General features: G+C 40.5%; 5 protein-coding genes across 7 annotated transcripts; 2 read left to right on the top strand and 3 right to left on the bottom strand.

The window, feature by feature from the left end:
• Positions 1–16: 16 nt before the first annotated feature.
• On the bottom strand, positions 17–4220 carry LOC135623438 (galactoside 2-alpha-L-fucosyltransferase-like). The gene is made up of 3 exons (XM_065126410.1): positions 3453–4220; positions 2451–3382; positions 17–1482 (listed from the first exon to the last, which is right to left on the bottom strand). The coding sequence occupies exons 2-3, from the start codon at positions 2677–2679 to the stop codon at positions 17–19; spliced, it is 1695 nt and encodes a 564-aa protein (XP_064982482.1). The 5' UTR covers positions 2680–3382; positions 3453–4220.
• A 549-nt stretch (positions 4221–4769) lies between these two features.
• On the bottom strand, positions 4770–6900 carry LOC103997990 (probable fucosyltransferase 8). Its single transcript, XM_009419348.3, has 2 exons — positions 6568–6900; positions 4770–6404 (listed from the first exon to the last, which is right to left on the bottom strand). The coding sequence occupies exons 1-2, from the start codon at positions 6821–6823 to the stop codon at positions 4954–4956; spliced, it is 1707 nt and encodes a 568-aa protein (XP_009417623.3). The 5' UTR covers positions 6824–6900; the 3' UTR covers positions 4770–4953.
• Positions 6901–9997: 3097 nt separating this feature from the next.
• Positions 9998–11099, top strand: LOC103997989 (uncharacterized). The gene has a single exon (XM_009419347.3). It carries the CDS (start codon positions 10117–10119, stop codon positions 11035–11037), a length of 921 nt encoding a protein of 306 aa, XP_009417622.2. The 5' UTR covers positions 9998–10116; the 3' UTR covers positions 11038–11099.
• Positions 11100–11284: 185 nt separating this feature from the next.
• On the bottom strand, positions 11285–16892 carry LOC108953770 (phenylalanine--tRNA ligase alpha subunit, cytoplasmic-like). 3 transcript variants are annotated; one of them, XR_010491265.1, is made up of 7 exons: positions 16614–16892; positions 13300–15085; positions 13181–13219; positions 12549–12607; positions 12357–12441; positions 12191–12289; positions 11285–11820 (listed from the first exon to the last, which is right to left on the bottom strand). XR_010491265.1 is itself a non-coding variant. In XM_065125619.1 (7 exons), exons 2-7 carry the CDS (start codon positions 13302–13304, stop codon positions 11787–11789), a joined length of 324 nt encoding a protein of 107 aa, XP_064981691.1. In that variant the 5' UTR covers positions 13305–15085; positions 16614–16892; the 3' UTR covers positions 11285–11786. The 3 variants fall into 3 exon arrangements, 2 of the variants coding, with proteins under 2 accessions (XP_064981691.1, XP_064981690.1); XM_065125619.1 differs by having other exon boundaries at positions 12357–12444; XM_065125618.1 differs by having other exon boundaries at positions 12191–12269.
• Positions 16893–17964: 1072 nt separating this feature from the next.
• Positions 17965–19139, top strand: LOC103997988 (uncharacterized). The gene is made up of 2 exons (XM_009419346.3): positions 17965–18483; positions 18548–19139. The coding sequence occupies exons 1-2, from the start codon at positions 18268–18270 to the stop codon at positions 18938–18940; spliced, it is 609 nt and encodes a 202-aa protein (XP_009417621.2). The 5' UTR covers positions 17965–18267; the 3' UTR covers positions 18941–19139.
• The last annotated feature ends 126 nt before the right edge of the window (positions 19140–19265 follow it).

Below are 19265 nucleotides of genomic sequence, written 5' to 3'. Positions count from 1 at the left end.
ATCCGAAGGTCAAGAGCTACCACTCATTCTGATCGACTACCTTAAGCCCCCAACTCATGTCTTCGCAATGCCTGACATAAGGGACCAGAGCCCCTGTATCAGCACCTGTCTTGGCCTTGCAGTCATAGAAGGGAGGGGCATGAAAGCAAGGTTCGATTGACATGGCTTGACGGCAAGGAGGGTCAGGAGCCGTATGGTTTTCGGGCTTGAAGAGGATCCATGGTCGTAAACCACCAAGACTTTGAGCCACATACCCGAACGTAGACCATGCGCTTGTCACCAACGCATCTGTCAAGCTCAAGAGATAGATCTCTGCTAATGCTTTCATGTCGTGCATTTGCTTCTCTGTCTGCTGGTATCCTTCATGGCTCGGTTGATAGACACTAATGATTTCACCGGTGACTGTAGGGTGCTCCCAGTACATGTTCCTGATGTTTTCAGAGTATCCAGAGTTCAAAGAAGTCATAAGCACAGCTTTTGATTTGGTTTTTGGGGTCGAAACCACAGTGTCTTGGCCACTGGCGTCGGGAAGAAGCTTTGCCTTCTGAGTGCATGCAAGAATTTGGTCTAACACATACTGAAATGGACCACCATCGGTTTCGAAGGTTCTCACCTGTATGCCCACTCTTTCATCTGCCTTGGCAAGATAAGATTGATAATATCTGGTGATCAAACCCCACACTGAATTGGTAGGGTGGAAAAGATAACGTCCCAAATGATGGAAGACTGTGTCTTTCTCTGGGAAGAGATGTTTTAGTTCTTCTTCATATGTTGGGATCATAAAGAGGGATGGCACGAAGTAGTTGTTCGATCTCAACAACAGCCAAGGGACAAATGTAAGAAACCTCTGATCATCTTCGCAGAAGAAAAGCTTATCATAATCACCATAATCATGAGATAAATGGAGATAAATGTAATCAGGCAGGGAGTGTGTTGAAGTACCATCATCACCGTTACCGATAACCTTGTCTTTTAACATGTTCCCATAACTCTTGGGTGTCTTCATGTCAAAGGTATCGAACTCATTGATGGGGAAATCCAGAGGTAGAAGCCATGAGCTCTCAGGAAATGGCTCACAAAAGAGATCAGCCATGTCGAAACCTCGGTCGATAAACAAGACCCTGTTTGTTAGGAGAGCATATAGAAATGCTGAAGCAATAGACAACATCTTGTTGCCCAAGCCACTGTATGATATCCATATCACATAGTTGCACTCTGTTGATCGGGTGCCATGATCAGATTTCAACTGCTCAACTGCTTTCTTGTACAATTCAGTGTTCGGACCACATTTCTTGTGGAGAGCTTCATAGTTTCTCAGTTTCTCCACCAAGTAAGAAGATGGTACATGAGGTGATTCTTTCCGGTATAACACAGATTGGTACCTGCTTAGGCAGGATTGCTCATCAAACCCAGCAGCAAGCAAGCCATGAAGAAATCTATCCTTTGGACCACCAAGGGATGGAAATGTACCATTCTCTAAACCTAGAAAAACATGTTAAGTCCTATGAACTTTGCAACAAGAAAATTACAAATGAACAGTAACCTGAGAAAGCAAATATCATGTTGTGGGTAACAACATTGTATGATGTCAATCTATGGTAGAATAGACATATGACTTTATTGCTAAACAGAGGACCCAATATGCTTTTATAAAGATTCGCAAACAAGTATATATGCACTCTGGAAAACTCTCATATACGCATCAAAGAATGTCCATCGATCCATGAAAGATGAAAGAGCCAAGTTTCAGAGTTGTGTTCCCCTGGTAGATAAATTACTTGAAAAAAAATTAAAAATTAAGAGCTGTGTGTCGGAAATTTGACTGCAAAGAAAAAGTCAACTAAATTTATAAGGTGACATTATAGGATAAAAATAGCATAATTGAAACCCTTATTTACGTCAAATTTGGTGGCTTAATTTTGTAAAACATAAAGCAGTTCGGCATCATCATATCAAAGTGCACACAAGTCATGACAAACTGAACCGACAAAGACTCGGAGCTAATATGTGGTATATTGCCAACAAATGACAGCCTAATCTGCAAGTCACAACATCAACATGGCCAATGTGCTATCAACAAATCATTAGCAAGCTTAGCAGATAAAACCTTGTGGAATAGGATGGAAAGATACTGCATTTAGATATATCGCACCATACTACACTGAAGCATATATATATATATGCAAGATGAATCCTTGCGTCTCCTTGGTTTTACTTACGGTCGAATGCGATACTGGTCGATGCAACAACAACCTAATCTGATTCTTGTACAAGTTCATGAATTATAACTACGAATTCAGCCACCTTAAATACTACCTAATTCAACTTTGCGAGAAATTAACCCTAAGAAAGTGTCAAATTGGATACCAACAAGATCTGAAGCATCGCAAGAACCTACGAGATCAAGCGATCGTGATACAAGTGGAGAAGGGCGGGGAGGTTAGTCGTACCTCCTTTTGCGCGAAGGCGGTCAAGCGGAAAGCTGCGGTGGGCTCCGGACAGGGCAATGCAGATGAGCAAAAGGGAGGCGAGCAGGAGGAGCGCGGTCGAGGGGTGCAGGTGCATGAGGCGCGGCGGCTTCCTTCCCGCCGCCGCGGAGGCGGCCCAGAAAGGCCCCTCTCTCTCCGAATCGGGGGCGGGCGCCGGTTGCTGCGGCCTCCTCAAGCGCTTCGTCTCCATCACCACCGCAGCGTCCTAGAATTCTTCCCTTCTATATATAGAGTTCGCGAAATAAGTGATCGTCGCATTGATTTGGATGGTTTCTCCAAGGTCGAGAGCAGGCGCATCAATTTTGACCCATTTAGTCGAACCGGGCCGGGTCATCGGATCGAACGTACATCCATCTTTTGATCCAACGATCGGTACACGATCTTATTGGACCGGAAATTTTGATCCGATGACCCGAGTGGGATCCTCGATCCGTTTACTGCCCTACAGTCGAAATCAGGTGACATATTTGTCAACCCTAATATTAATGTGAGGAATCGAGAGACTCTGACATGGCTGGGAAAATTCTTCCGATGACTTGTCTCCCACTCCTCCACCATCGTCATTGTTCATGGGCAACCACTAACAAAGGTCTCACCGAGATTATATATACATATAAACACGGGATTCAGCTTATCGTAATCGACTCCATGATCTCTTCTGCAAGAGACGCAGCCTTGCAGGTCCCGTATGCATGAAGGAACGGTGCAAGAAACATAACCATGTAAGAAAACAAAGTTATCTTGTTACACAAAAGAATGCTGATAAGATAGATCATTGCAACATGGTGGTGCATTTTAGGGAGTCGGGTCAAATAAATTAAGGCCTCAGTCAACGTCCAACGAAGTTACCTTGGGTGGCTCGACGGAGGAGGAAGTAGTGTGAATTCTTGTATCTGAGATGTCAAACGAGTGCAACTGAGCTGATGAAACAAACAAAACTCAAAGATGGCATCATGGATTTACCTGTTCCGCCTACTGCAGCTTCCTGGATCCATTTCGACGATGGCCTCCTGAATGATCCAGCAAGGAGCACCAGAAGAGGCACACGGAGCAAGCAGGCGACTGGGATCGCCCGTTCCCGGATCAACGTCATGGAACCGTTCCTCTCGAGATTGGCTTCCGAATCCCCAGCCATCTCCAAAATCCGGCAGCTTCTGTTGCACTTCACCCTCGTTCTATTAAGCGCTGAAGAAAGAAGCTGGATGGCTTGACGTACGTACAAAGATCATATCCAGATAAATAACTGTAGAAAGAAGTAATTAGGGGCTGTCAACAACCGGCAATGAGAACCCCCCTAAATCTTAACCGGCAACGAGATCGGGCATGTTCTCAGCTTGCATGAGTTCTTCTACCAACCCCTTGATCGATCCTCTTCTTGCAAGCCGTGGTTTTGCTTGCCAAGCGATGATGCCAGTGTGGTTTCTCCCTACTTTTTCTTTTGAAGTGCATCGAGACTAAATGGAAGCTTCAAACATGCATGTTACTCGATTATTTTGCTGATTCCCTGACATCAATGTTTCTATATAATCTAGCCGGTCAAAATCTGAGGTGGTGCGTTCAGTCCCATGGCTAAGATGCACTTTGTCTTGTGCTGCAACGAATGATACTGATCTCCTTCAAGTCATAACCCATTCCGGCTAACATAGACGACTAATAAAACCAGGAGGGGGTGCTGAAGAAGTCGACTTAAGCAATCTGAGTTGACTAGGAGGAGGAGGAGTTCATCTTACTAGTTTGAACACCACTTCAGAAACTCCAGCGAGATGATGCATAAGCGGCGTGTTGAATCATAAAAGAACAGCTGATTGCCTTGTATAGATTCATTGCTTGGTCTCTTCTAGTCTTGGATTGGAAATAATTAATCACTTGTGGAATCAAGAACAGCAAGTTTGCCGCCTTTGCAAGTCAGAAACCGTGGGTTGACTTTGAATAGCCTTCAGTCGACTAGGATTAGAAGAGCACTGTTTTGGACTGTCATCTTGGCTGTTTTTAGCAGCAGATTCTGCAAGTTGGCTTCCAATTTAAGAATTCAATTTCAATTAATCTTTTCTTGTAGGATGAGTAGCAGCAAATTTATAATTTATATATTTTTTAAAGAAGATAACATCTTCCTAATTGATTTAAAAAATAATATTAATCTAATATTTTTGTTCGATAAGCTTTTATCTTTATACAGATGATAGATACCTTAAGATATTTCATGAATAATTTGATTTGTTTGTATTTATTTCATTTTTTTATTGAGTAAGATTCAAATATATTACAACTTATTTAAGCTAATCAAATTTATTTTATTAATAAATTAATTATATTACTATGGCATCATCTTGATATTTAAAATGCGAATGCATTTGTGTTGGTACTCTTTGATTAGACTATATTTTCTTTGGCAATAATAATATGAAATGATGCGTTATCGTCTTACATCGATGAGATTGAAAGAGTATGGTTTCTTTATGACAGTCTAATCAAAAAGCTTAACGCCTCCATTCTCATCTTCGCACTGCCTCACATGCTGAGCCATCTTCTTGTTGATTCCGCCATGGTCTCGGCACACGTCCGAGGGAGGAGGTATCAGGAAGCATGGCTCCGGCGACTCGGCCCAACGGCAAGGCAGTTTGGATTTCCAGGGCTTCGTCAGTATCAGCGGCTCCAGCCCACCGAGCCCCTGAGCCACGTACCCGAAGGTGGAGCAGGCGGTGGTGATGAGAACGTCGCTGAAGCTGAGCAGAGTGATCTCCGACAGTGCCTTGATGTTGTGGTTCTGATGCTCCGTCTGCTGCTCCACCTCGTGGCTGGCTTGGTACACCCCGACGATCTCGCCGGTGGTGGTCGCGTGCTCGTAGTACATGTCCCTGATCCTGTCGGAGTACCCGGAGTCCAAACTGGTCGTGAAGACGGCCGTCACCTTAGCGTCGTCCTCAGCCGGCCTCGCCGTATGCCTAAGGTCGATGCTCGGCAGTATTCCTTCTTTGGAGGAACAGGTCACGATCTGACCCAACAAAGTCTCGAAGGGAACGGGCTCGTTTTTGAGGTTCCTGATCTGGATGCCCACCCTTTTGTCGGCCTTGGCCAGATAAGCGTGGTAGTACCTCGTGACGTAACCCCACACGGTGTTACTCGGGTGGAGAAGATACCGCACCAGGTGGTGGAACACGGTCGTCCTCTCCGGGAACAGCCGCCGGAGCTCGTCGTCGTACTCCTCGACGAGAAACAGCGACGGCACGAAGTAGTGGTCCGACTTCAGCAGCAGCCAGGGGACCTTCCGAAGCATCTGCTGCGCGTCTTGGCAGAAGAACAGCTTGTCCCACTCGTTGTAGTACCATGGCAGGTGGAGGTAGACGTAGGCCGGCAACGTAGCGTTGGCGGAGGAGCGCATGTCGATGCTGATGACCTTGTCCCGGAGCATGTTGCCGAAGCTCTGCGGGGTGTCCTTGTCGAAGTTTTGGAAGTTGTGGACGGGGAAATCCGAAGGCAGGACCCAGGAAGTCCCAGGAAATGGCTCGCAGAAGAGGTCGGTGAGTTCGTGTGGGACGTGGACGAGGAGGACTCTGTCGTTGAGGAGAGCGTACAGAAACGAGGAGACGAGACTGACGACTCTGTTTCCCAGGCCGTAGTGCGGGATCCAAACTATATAATTGCACTCCATGTTCGCGCTGCTCTGCTTCGACTTCAATCGCTCGATAGATTTCTTGTAGAGCTCGGTGTTTGGACCACATTTCCTGTGGAGAGCTTCGTACCTGCGCAGCCTCTCGACGAGATACGGAGAAGGAAGGTGAGGCGACGCCTTACGATACGCTGCAGACCTGTATCGGCTGAAGCAGGAACAATCCTCGAATTCAGCAGACAACAGACCGCCAAGAAGCTTGTCCTTCGATGCTTCCCCGACGACCGAGGAAGAAACACTCGTCGAGCCTACAAGGAATATAAGAAGAAGATGCAGCGGAGGTTCGGTGAAGTCACAACAGAGGCATCACCTCCTCATCCCTCTAAATACTTGTTTATGGGCATCTGCTTTGGATCACTCTGTCGAAGAACTGATGCCGTAGATAGATAACACGAAGGGCACGGGGATTACCTTTCGGGTGCGTTGCACCCTGAAACCAATCGAAAGACGGCCTCCGATGATCTCCGACGAGGAGGAGCAGAAGAGGCACACACAGCACGCAGGCAGCTGGAGCTGCCCATCTCATCCAGGCTCTTCTGCCGCCCTTGGTCTCCGCGTCCCCGGCAATCTCCAGGCTGTGGTACTCCCTGCTGCGTCTCGTCCCAGTGATCGCCTCCATGTCCGACGTGCTACGAGAAACACAGGGTCGTCGGTCAACAAGAAGCATTCGGGTGGATATGACGCAGATTAATGCACAGATTAGTGATTGATGTGTGGGCCATACTATTGGAATAATTGGGTGGAAACTGTAGCTCTCTTATTCTATGGACATTTTTGGAAGAAAATTGACCCGGATTTATAGGTCCACAAGTTGTGGTGACAAACAAGTGAGAGCAACCAATTCAATCGCCGCCAGCTGAGAAGAAAATTTTGGTATCATGAACATGCTGAAAACTATGTTAGGGTTATAAGTTCAATGATACGATAGGAATTTATTTTCTTCCTAAAAAGCTAAGTTAGTCGTCATATTTTAGATTTTATATTTTAAAAATAATTGATTAAACACATGCTAATTGGGTACATAAAATGATATATCAATCAAGCCAATATTATTGGGGTTGATGGGATTGACCAGTAGTTAGAAGTCAAAATTTGAACAAGTCAACAAGTTAGTGCCTATAGACAAAAGGGTAATATTATTGGGGTTGATGGGATTGGCCACTAAGTTGAAAGGCCAATTTTAGAGAAGTCTACAAGTTGTTTTAATAGACAAATGAGAGAAGCCAATTCAATCGCAATCTCCGGAGAAAAATAACAAATGAGACAAACTCAATTGAATCGTTATTAATTATATCTTGGATCAATTATTTAATGGAATAGAAAGATCGATAAAAACATTATTCATATAATAGAAATAAGATGATTAAAATAACAAGAAACACTAGAAGAAAAAAATATAAAATAATTATTTATGTTGTCATATTGATACGAATATACGATGTTACTATAAAAGATAAAAAATATTTTTATTCGTAAATAATTAGATATTTTCTTCCGACAAAAGATCAATGATAAAATGAGATCCGATCAACATGTAATGATTTTAAGAACTAATTTAGCTATCTTCAATTGTTTAGGGGAACAATCGGCACATAAATGATGCCACGTGTTGAGACGTAACATGTCAGGCTTCTTGTCTACGTGATTCCCACGGCATGCATGATGTGGATGACACATCACGTGAGTCAACGTTGGGAAGTTTAGGTCATAAGCGGACGGTATATGACTAAATATTGGGATCGTTCCTTACTAAGAAAACTATCTATCCATCAACGTTGATGATTCATTATGCAAGTATTATTTAGATTAAAAGAAAGAGGATGATGAGTCTTGTCGTGTCTTTATCCGAACCAGAGGATGAATCCTCGACAAGGATGATTCTAAATGGAATCCTCCTCGTTCTTAGGCACAGCCTAAGAACAAAAGGCAATTCCTGCTATCCATCCGATGGAATCCTGCGAGATCACATCTCGGTCTTTGGGCATAAAAAGACTTGTGAACAGTGTGTGCGCACAGAATGAAAAAATAAAAATAAAAATGCAGGAATAAATTAAAAAACGTAAAACAAAAATATAATTTGAAAGAAAGAAAGAAAGAGGATAAAATTTTGAAGTGCAATGCCAGAATCTAAATTCTTTTACTGTTCATCTACTTCCAGAACTGAACACATAGGAGGGAATTTGAAGCAGAGGTTCTGAAGGGCCATTCCAGTGCTCAAAGATCAAACAGAGAACATAATGTCCACACAGCAATTTCTCAAAATGTGTCATGCATCTACAGAAAAATCTGAAAAAGAGACTCGGGTACAAGTAGTTCTTCTTCAAGAATCTGAACATCTTTAACTATGAACACTGTGGAACCACAATCTAATTATATGTTTATGTTAATCTCTAGCATGAAAATCTTCATTTTTGCACCTGGAAATAACAAGCAAAATAAACAATTATATTATCCACCAGCTAAAAAAAACCCAAATACATAAGAGAACTTTTTGGAGATCAGGAAACTAAGCCGAGCATAATGACATTCATTGAAAGAGCCTTAAAAGTGATTGATATGATGATTGCCGGAGACATCCACAATTACTGCTCGTGCATGCAGAATAAGAAGCCACCTTAAAATAAAAAAGGAAAAAGACTAAGAAGATGATGTGTTGAGTTGTTATATGCAAGGCTCTATCTCACTGATCCAACTTGATATGCTAATTGACCAACGGAAGTATTATGTGTCGGTACATTTGATACGACTCGAGCTCGATATGTACCGTATTGACAATTTCATCGATATATAGATCGATGCTAATACTCTGTATATTTGAAATCACAAGTCATTCCTTAGTACTTGTCATGGTTGACAATTCTTGATGGTGACTACACAACTAATTGTAGTGTTTGATATTGAGTGTAGATTTTTTTAGATAATTAAAAATAGTGCAAGTGTCAGATGCAACTACTCGAACTATGTATTTTATAAAGGATCTCCTGTAACTTAACTACATGAGATAATTAGAAAATATTCTTCAAGCAAGTTGGTACCTAACAATGGCTATACAACAAGGCTTATTATTAGTTAAATGCATGCTTTGGTCCTGAAAAGAAAATGGTATCACCATTCCTTTTTCTACACACTAAACTTTCCGAGAATAGTTTTAATAGCTTCCATATTTCTTTCTGAACCTTTCTTTAGTGGTTTCATAAACAACTGTGAATTACTAGAATTCACTTGTCTAGCAATCATCATTAGACATTAAAAGTTACTCTGCTCCTCATATCACAAAGGTTCGAATGCATTAGTACTAGTAGGATTAGTCTTTAATCATACACGATTAGTCTATGAAGAAATAATACTAGTGATTAGAATCTAAGGCAATTGGTATATATGTTCTTAGGTCACAATCTAAGGCAATTGGTATCCCACCTTCCATGTTTTGTTTTCGTGGTGGAAACGGGTAGAATTCCACCGGATGAGGAGGTGGAGGACATTCCACCCAGAGAAGTTGACTGGTTACTTGAATTCTGCCCTAAGGTGGTGGTGGCTGGTGGAGCACAACCTGCTGTTATAGTATGGCTGATAGAAGCGAGAATAACAAGCAGGAATCGTAGATGATATAAAGAAAACAGTCATGGATGGATCCCCACCAAACCCTGTTTTTGATCCGACTTTTAACAGGCTTGTAGGCAACTCTGCATTATCTCTTCCCTCACTAAGTCAAACAACCTTTGACCTCCGGACGTGTTCACGGCCAATATATCCCTTGCTCTTTCAGCTTCAGCCGTGAATACGTACCGTGGCATATGGTTTCCTTATGCCAGAAGCTACGAAGCTCTACCTCAACCAACACAGAGAGAGAGAGGATCAGAGTAGGTGGCGCACCAGCTACCGCCGCGGCTGGAGAGGGAGTTGAGAGCAAGAAGAAGACACCGCCCAAAGACCGATGATCCTTTTCATCGAGGACGAAGCATGAAGAAGAACACAGAGAAGCTGTTCTTCAAGTGCACCAGATGGCAGGTGGAAGAAACCACCGATCTGGTCAACTGCCCTTACCATTACTTCTGCGACAGCGCCTACGAAGGAGACTACCCGCCCGCCGTCGACCTGTCGGTGCTGCTCTTCGCCGTTTCGTGCTTCCTCTCAGCCACCGTCTTCACCCTCGTTGAACTCAGATGCAGGCGGAGCTCCGTGGATGTCAGCAACGGAAGAAGGTGGAAGAGAAGATACCTGTTGCCTTCGGGTCCGATTGCGCTTCCTTTGCTCGTCCTAATCTTCGCAAACGGGCGCAGGATCGGCACCATATTCCCTCTGACACACGTCGGTCCCGCCCTCCTCCAGCTCGCCTATGTCTCAGCCCTGGCTTTCAGAAATCGCGCCGCCACCGACATCAAGTACGCAGTGCTCGAAGCTTCGACTGTTTCAGGAATTCTGCATGCCAGCCTGCACCTGGATTCCGTCCTCTTGCCTTACTACACAGGGTTGGCAGCTCTGAGACAGTCTACTTTGTCCGGCCTGTGTGCATCATGTGTGTGCCGTAGGGAGGCATTGGCACTCGGAGGAAGCCTGATTGGCTACAGAGGATGGTCCAAGACTACAGTGTCGACGGCCACTGCTCTGTGTTCCAGGATGGCGTGCAGGATTTACGGAGAAGAAAAGCTGAGCTCCGTGATTAGGATGACACTGGAAGCAACAAGCTGGCTTCTGGTTGCAGCGGACTCCTTGGATCTGATGGTGGTAGCTGCTGCACAAGGGAGCCGGTTTCGTATGATGGTTTATGGAGGCCTTTGTGCTCTGATCTTGCTCAATTTCCTCAGGCTGGTGGTTCATCTCTCGGCTCGGGCAGCAGCAAAAATGCATCACACTGAGAAGAAGGTAGAATTTTTGTTATGATGATGTTCGAATGGCACAGTGAGGAGAAAAATTATACAGAATACTTCAAGCATATTGCTACAGATTTGTGCAAACTTGTACATTGACAAAAGAAAAAGATCTTTGATATAGTTATTAGCTATCCGTGGCAGAGCAGATCAACGGTACATATATCGAATCACAGCTGCTTTGAAATCCAATGAAACCTTTGAAAGTCAATGAATCACATAAATTTAGGTGTTACAACCAATAACAAGCAGCTCTTGATTCTGTGCTCGGTGCTTAAATAAGTTTTTAGCATCATCTACATGAATAAAGTCATGTCATAATAAACAAGGTTGACAAAATACACTAGCTGTCAGATCCTAACTACTTGGGTTCATCCAAGGACAACTGTACCACCCAAAATGGTATGGCACGGCCGATATACCGGCCATCCCCGTCTTGAGCGGTTCAGTTAAAATAATAAAAAAGGAGAAAAAATGATGAGACCCTATCCGACTTAGTATTAAAAAAAGAAAAAAAAATTATAGCTCGCAAACATAAGCCCTCTTCTCGTGTACGATGTCGCTACCACAGCCCCTACCATTGCTTCTTCTCTTCTTCCTCTATTTTTCCATCGTCCATTTCTCTTTTCCCTCTTTTTCTTCAACCCCAAAATACTGGTATGCACCAACGTACCATGTGTAGGCACACAAGTACTGGCCGATACATATTAGCCCGATAGACCACCGAGACGGGCTCGGAACCTGAAATTGTGAACCTTGGGTTCAGCTATGTGGTTCCATTTTCCAACGATTGGCTCTGTTGAGGGAAAAAACCCATAATTAAACAAAGAGCTACTAGACACCTTATCATTTCTAATATTCTTATTGTCTTCACTAGTGGATTCATACATCTTTAAACATGTCCGACTAACCTCAGACAATTCTCCCTTATATTATGCTGAAGTTGAAACTAATCATAACTAAAAAAATTTTAATCTTTTTTTTTATTACTCCATGCATCCATCTCAAATGAAATAATAATTTAAGCCAATTAAAATTCAGTGAAAGAATTTGCACTTTGAATATACTATACCATGAAGTATATAAGGAATCTTACTAGTTAAACAAAATTCATCAACTCAACTAATAATGAGTAAAAAAACCCTCAACCTTGGAGCACTAAATACCTGCTGAGCAAGCATGTAATGTATTCTAGTAGAAACTGCAGTTGTGTGTGTCCGAAGGAGATTCTTATCAGCTTCTTCCCTTTCCAATCATTACCATATCTGTAGATAAAGAAGTTATGCAAGGAACTTGACAATATACATCACCAACAGAAGCATAAGAACATACCCTTTGGATCCATATCCACCAGATTCAAGAACAAGCTTGACTCTCTCAACATAATCTTCAGGTAAGTATCTCCTAGAAGCAGGATCTGCTAGAACAAAGCACTAAATGAGCATTTCAGTAAAATCTGAGCAAAAAAGAAAAGGTATTTCAATTTGATATCAAAGCATTTAACCTTTAAGAAAAAAAAGGTACCATGTGAATCATGAGCAGGATGCTGTTGTGGCTGGAATAAAGCATCGAAATTCCAAAAGCTACAAAAAAATTTAAATTTCATCAATTAAGTCAAGCTACTAAATGGCAAAGTATAGAATATTGAAGAGTTAAATGCATGAATCATGTTCAGGACTAATAGAAAAGTTTGAAATAGAAGTTGTTTGGTATACTCAACAGTCAAAATAAGCACTAAGCAATCCATCTAAACTTGAAATAGAAGTCGTTCAGGGTAAATAAATCGCTGCATATAGAGAAAAAATCACTCTTTGACAATCTTCAATCTTAAACAAATTTCAGCTCTTAAAGCAAACAATCAAGAAAATAATTTCTCCCAGTATCCAACAGAAGGGGTCAATTCAGTTTATCATTACAAAAGTAAAATGAAGTAACCAATTTCATCGAAATACCAAAGTCGATAATTCATAGTTATGTTTCCATGAAATATGGTAATTATCAGAGAACTTTTCTTAAATGCAGAAATTACCTAATCAAACCATCAAATCTAAGAACAAGGCATATGTTTCCAAATTTTTATCAGATATCAATTTCCAAATTTTCTATATCATATAAAATGTATAAGCATAACCAGAAAAGTTGAATAAGTCTTCCACCTGCTTTCAACAAAGTTATTTGTCGGCATCTCCTCAAAACTACACAAGAAGCAAATTGGGATCGATAAGTCTTTAGCATTGTTATAACTTGTTAGTAATAAGAAAAAAGAGATTTTTACCCCATTTGTAGAAAGATACTTTGAATTTCCTCACGGACCTGAGACAAAGTAATTTGAAGTTTAAGGAAAACCAAAATTGCAAGCCTTTCAATGACATAGCAAGTCCTCTTGCTTGATCAAACAGCAGAAGGGAAGCGAATGTGACATGTCAACATATTATGTTGTTTGTTCTGAACTAATTATAGATACTTAATTGAGTAGAGTGTGAAGCAAAACAGGAATACAAAATGACATGTGGTTGTGACAACACAGTTGCATAGACCACTTCAGATTGCATAGCCTTATGCAAGGTGATTACATGATTGCATCTGTATATGTATTCCCATATAGAGCTGCACAGATCACAAGTTGTGAAACATTGGTACCAACAATGATGCTAAGTATCATGCCAGTATGACAAGACCCATACCATACTGGCTGAACTAGGCCATAAAACTGCAAAGCCTTAAATGTCAAGGCCCCCAGGATCAAGCTTGTTTATGTTAAAATGACCTTAATATTCTTTTTTAGTTTGAAGTATCGATGTAGGCACAAGGACCACTGAATCGAGATAATCATGATGATAAGACCATTTCCTTTTTCTTAGTTTTTGGAGTCCATGCAGATTAAATATGCATCTCCAAAAAATAAAAGTTAGCCACTTTTCACCTTATTCTGTTTTCTTCTCTTTTTCTATCGAAATTACCAAGTTTGTATATCAACACTCTGTCATCAAAACTTTAACATAACAAAATAACATGGCAAGTTGATATAACACCGACTTTCATGAAAATTGCATCAAAAAGTTAGAACCTTTGTTACAGCAGTACTTAATCCATTACAAGCCATCACAAGAGATGATGGAAGATGGCACATATATATTGTTTTTAATTATTTCTCAAAATGTAACTGCATTATATTGCAAAGTAACTTAATATGCTAAAGTGAAACTATTGCTAGTCTTGACAACATAAGTATAATCACAATTCGCAAACTTAACCAGGACTTCAACTTTCTTTGAAATTAAATACATAAAGGTATACTCAACAAGTGGAACCAACTATTTGTCTAGCCAATATGTCTACTTCAAGCATACATCATCAGAAGTAACAGAAAGTGAAGAGGTGAGTTTAACTATGCCTCTAGCAAAGGTTGCAGATAGCCAATTTGGTTTGGTTGCACCTGAGCATTAAGATTGTACTCTTTGAACTCTAAAGCTTTTCAATCACCCCTTTGTAGAAAGCAAAGATAAAAGTAACAGAATGCAAATATTTGTAAGAAATATCTTATTCACATTATAAGCAAAATATGATGCAGAAGAGTGATATCATTACAAAATAGATCATCATCACCTAAAAAAGTGTATATACAAATGAGAATTAGATTGCAATAGCTGTGAATACATTTTAGATGCAGAATAATGGGGAAATATACTAGTGTTATGAGAAAATAGGAAAGCAATCAAATAATACCAGGAAATGTAACTATATTATGAGTAAATAAGCCAAAAAGTGGATGAAGACAGAGATAACAATAGTAAAATGACAGCAGAATATGGCTAGCATAGTGATAATAGAGAGAGATATCAGTGACACCAATGAGCAAAGATGGAAAAATCAACATAAGATGGAGAGTACAGCAGAAAATTCAATCAAATTGTAGATACTCAATGTTGCCCAGGCAACTATCACAGGAACAAATTATGATCACCAGTTTTATAGAGAAATGAAAAAAACACAGATTCTGAAACCTTTCCATCTTCAATTCTTTCAAGCAAAGCTTTGACTTTACCCTCTACATTTTCGACCTACAAAAGAAAGCAAAACAATCGTAACTGAGCATATTTGAGAAGAGCTTAGTAATAATCTAAAGTAACACACATCAGGCCAGTGTAGCATACCTAATCCAATTCAATCAGTCATAGAAGATGCAAAATAATGCAAGAAGATATATTGGCCAAGATTTCATTTTTTTTATATGTTTTTGAAAATGCATGATGTGTTTGATTTAAAATTGGTGTTCCAGCTAATTATGTTCAAGCTACTCTTGAAAAAGTTAGACTTTTGCCTCACAGGTATTACCTGGTCTTGCCATTAGAATTTAGAACAACAATACTGTTAGCTGACAAACTACAATATGTAGCCGTTCATAACTGCAATGTTCTCCTGACAAGATCACATTCAAGCAAATAGACTTGGCTATTACTCTAATCTATAGAGGTTGACAAATATATAAATCGTAGATGATCAATAATATACTTTGGTCCATCAATGTACAACTTGCATTGCTTATGATATACTGACCTTCCCAAGTATCACAAAGAAAAGAACAGTTCATTAGCAACATAAAATGAATAATCAATCTCCAGTCTTCAGGCCATTTATCATATATTATAGTCTGACAAACTCATAAATAGGCCACTTAAAGATCTGAAGATTACATGTGAAACCTGTTTTAGTGACAAAAAATTTTTAAACTTTGACAATGATAAAACAGGAACAAAGAAAGGAAAACAAACAATATGCTAGAAATCTCATTTTTCACAAATGCTAAACAAATAAAGTATTTCACCTGATATGTTAATAAACCAGTAGAAGCAAAAAGCATTTGTATTCAGAATTTTTCTTGGGTTTCAGGATCTAGAGAAACAAAGTATCAATTGTGATGATATCTTAAGACTTAACACATAGCTCAATTGTTCATTCTTATGACAAGTGGATTTCAGTATATCTAGGACAAAAAAAATAAAATAAATTACCCATACTTGAGAAGAAACAAAGGTAACTTTTTAAAAAACAAATTAAAACACAACTAAGCCTATAATATATTTACTGAACTTGACTTATAAGCATTATCTAGGAGACTAAGAACATTAATCATCATTAATTAAAGTTACATTTATTAGTGATTTAAAGGAATAATTAGCAGAACATCAGTGAGAGGTTATCCTTAGATTAAAAAAACAAGAGCACTTAATTATCAAGCTTCTACAACAATAAACTACTATCCTTTGGAACAACAAACAAATTTAGTTAAGAAGTTCTGGAACAACAAGCTAAGAGTACTTGATACATCAGACACTAAGAATTAATCCACTCCACCTTTATTGTCTCAAAAAAAAAAAAAAAGATAAGTAACAATGTATGTCATTCTCTAAGGAAACTCTTATTCACAAAATCAAATTTCTTTGATCCTACAAAATTATGGTAAATAAAAAAAAGAATATTCCTATTTGATGCCGTTTTAATACATTTATAACAGTGTAATCTGTTAACTACAACGTTCTGCGGTAGTTTTGGTGGTCATACGAAGAGAGGAGGGAGGAGAGCACGTACGCGTGGGGCGTCTTTGACGGCGGCAAGGCTTTCGCTTCTGCCCGTCGAGAGCCCTCAAGGCAGACATCGATGCCGAAATTGCCGATTTCGAATATGCCGACGCCATCGCGCCCTCTTCTCCTCCACTTCTCCGACGGCTGAGGAGGAGATAGGCGCACAAGGAAGCGTGCGCGGCGACAGAAGCCCAACGCCGCCACGCTCGGCAGCTGACCCGCCGGACGATAGAAGCCCTCCGCCGTGCGCCGTCGCCAAACTAGCTTCCTCGACATATTTTGCTCTCAGCAGTTAATAACAGCGGCAAATAGTTCAGACTACTTAAACCACCTTTAGCATCCCAATTTGTCTCTTTTAAAAAATTATATTAATATCCGTAGAGATCTATTTACTCTAATACTATCAGTTTTACTAATAAAAATAAAAATAAAATAAAAAAAAATTAATATTTCAATTGATAATGGTGGATTGTAATATCCGTGGAGTCGCAAGTTGTTGTTGTAGATGAGAAGAACGATGACAAAAGGTGAGGACCACTCTACATTTACGTCAACGTTAACATAGTTATTGAGTAACTCGTTCATTGCTTTACATTTGCATTGGTATTAATGTAGTTATCAAGCGACCAAAGGACCAAATGTCAAACGGTTTTTTTTATCGCTTGATAATTGCTTCGTTGCTGATATGGATGTAAAGTAACCCTCACCTCTCGTCACTATTCTTTTCATCCACAATAGTTACTCACGATGTCAGTCATCTATCACCACTAAAGCCATATGTTATCGTTGACTAGAACGTCAAAATTATTTATTTACACTTTATTTTCATATTTTTATTTATAAAACTAATAACATTAGGATATATAGACTTAGATATTTTACTTTTATAACTATAAAAATATCATTATAATTTTTTAAAACGTACTAATTGAGATATTAAATGTGTAATCTATAATTAGCCCAAACAATTCTCGCCTCGCATGAAACTTTTTCAGTACAATACCGATTCATGAAATCTTTTAAGGTAAAAAGGATGTTAGATTATTTTTTAAGGTTAAAGAGGATGTTAGATAATGTGATCCAACAAAAATATAATAAAATTTGAATTATATTCTGATTAAAATTATGATCAATAAATAATGAGTTATAATCTCTAAGAAATTATGTTGACGGAGGAACTCTCCCAACTTATATCTCTACCTTTACGCACACCCAGAACACTCGGCCACTTGAATTAGGTGCAGTGTCTTTGGCTCAACTACAACTTCAACTCAAAATCTGAAAACAACCTGCCGCTTAGGCTAATAAAAAACCAGAAAGAGAAATGAACTGCCAAATTTTGTGCTCTGCCACTAACATCTTCCATCAAATCAAAGAGGATAGTGCGTATGTGTTTGGGAGATTTTGATTTGATGGCCACCACCACTCTAGCCGACCCTTGTTCTTGTTGAGCATCATAATTTTGACATTTAGTTGATCTCCTAAAACCCCCCATGCATTCCTCGACCCGTTTTACATGCTTCGCCTTCACCCCAAAGGATTTTTGCACCCTCCTTGATTCAAGGTTTTAGGTTGCAAGGCCTTTGTCATGCGTGTCCACATCTCCTCACCACCCAACCACATGAGCAAACCATCCATTAAGACGGAGGCTGATTCTTCACATGCTTTGTTGGTGTTCTTCCCTTCTTTGCTTCATCTTAAGGATGGCTTTCTTTCCTCAGGAAGACAAATCCAAGCTCGCATCGAATGGTTCCAAATCCCTTCCGGAGCTCCTCAGGAAGGCTTGTGCTCAGTGCCATGGCTCCGGCCTCAGAACTCTTTCCAATCTGAGCTCCGTCGATGAGAGTACTCTTGACGGTGATCTCGATCACAAACAGGTTCGATCTCTTCACCCTGCATCGTATCTTTCTCATCTGATCGCGATCTCTCTCTCCTCGTCAGCTGATAATACTGGAGATTCGAAGTCGAGCGATGAAGACGAAGTCGAGGCCTCATGAGTTGCTATTCTCAGGGAAGCTCGCTCGGGCTGTGTCACCGACGACAGGAAGAGCGCATATAACCGGAGAGGAAGAACACGACGACGACGATGAGAGCGAGGCATTCTTCTCGGTGAAGAGCTGCTTTTCTTGCTGCTCCACTGATGGTTCGACAGAGTTGGAGGAGTTCGGCTCGTTACTGGGAGAGTTCCGACACTGCGAAGGGTGGCCTTTCGGCCTGCGCCGGAGAGCTGTTGCCCTTCCACCGCTGCCGAGCTCTCCTTCGGACTCTTGGATGTGGCACAAGAGAAACCTTGTCACTAGAACTTCGCCAAAAAGCTTAGCTTTGAAACCATGACCGACACGCACGAGATTTTATGGAATATGAAAGAACTAGAAATCTCTGTCCATTTCTTCTTTACATATGATGTAGGCTTAGCACCATTTTAGCTTTTAGTTCTTTTATGTGGTTACTCTACATGTGTATTTTGTATTAGAATAATGTCTGTTATGATGAAAGTAATATCATGGCATTTGGTTCATCGAATATCGGAATACATCTATGCATCAACTGTTGGTGAATTAATTATATTGGCTTAGTTGGTGATGAATCTGCTTAATTTTACTTTTGACAATCAAAGAGGGGCCTGCATGCAATTGAAAATCTAAAACTTGGAAAGGAT

The sequence above is a fragment of the Musa acuminata genome, chromosome BXJ2-9 (assembly GCF_036884655.1).
Source record: "Musa acuminata AAA Group cultivar baxijiao chromosome BXJ2-9, Cavendish_Baxijiao_AAA, whole genome shotgun sequence".
NCBI lineage: Eukaryota > Viridiplantae > Streptophyta > Magnoliopsida > Zingiberales > Musaceae > Musa > Musa acuminata.
This window is presented reverse-complemented; position numbering and strand designations above follow the sequence as displayed.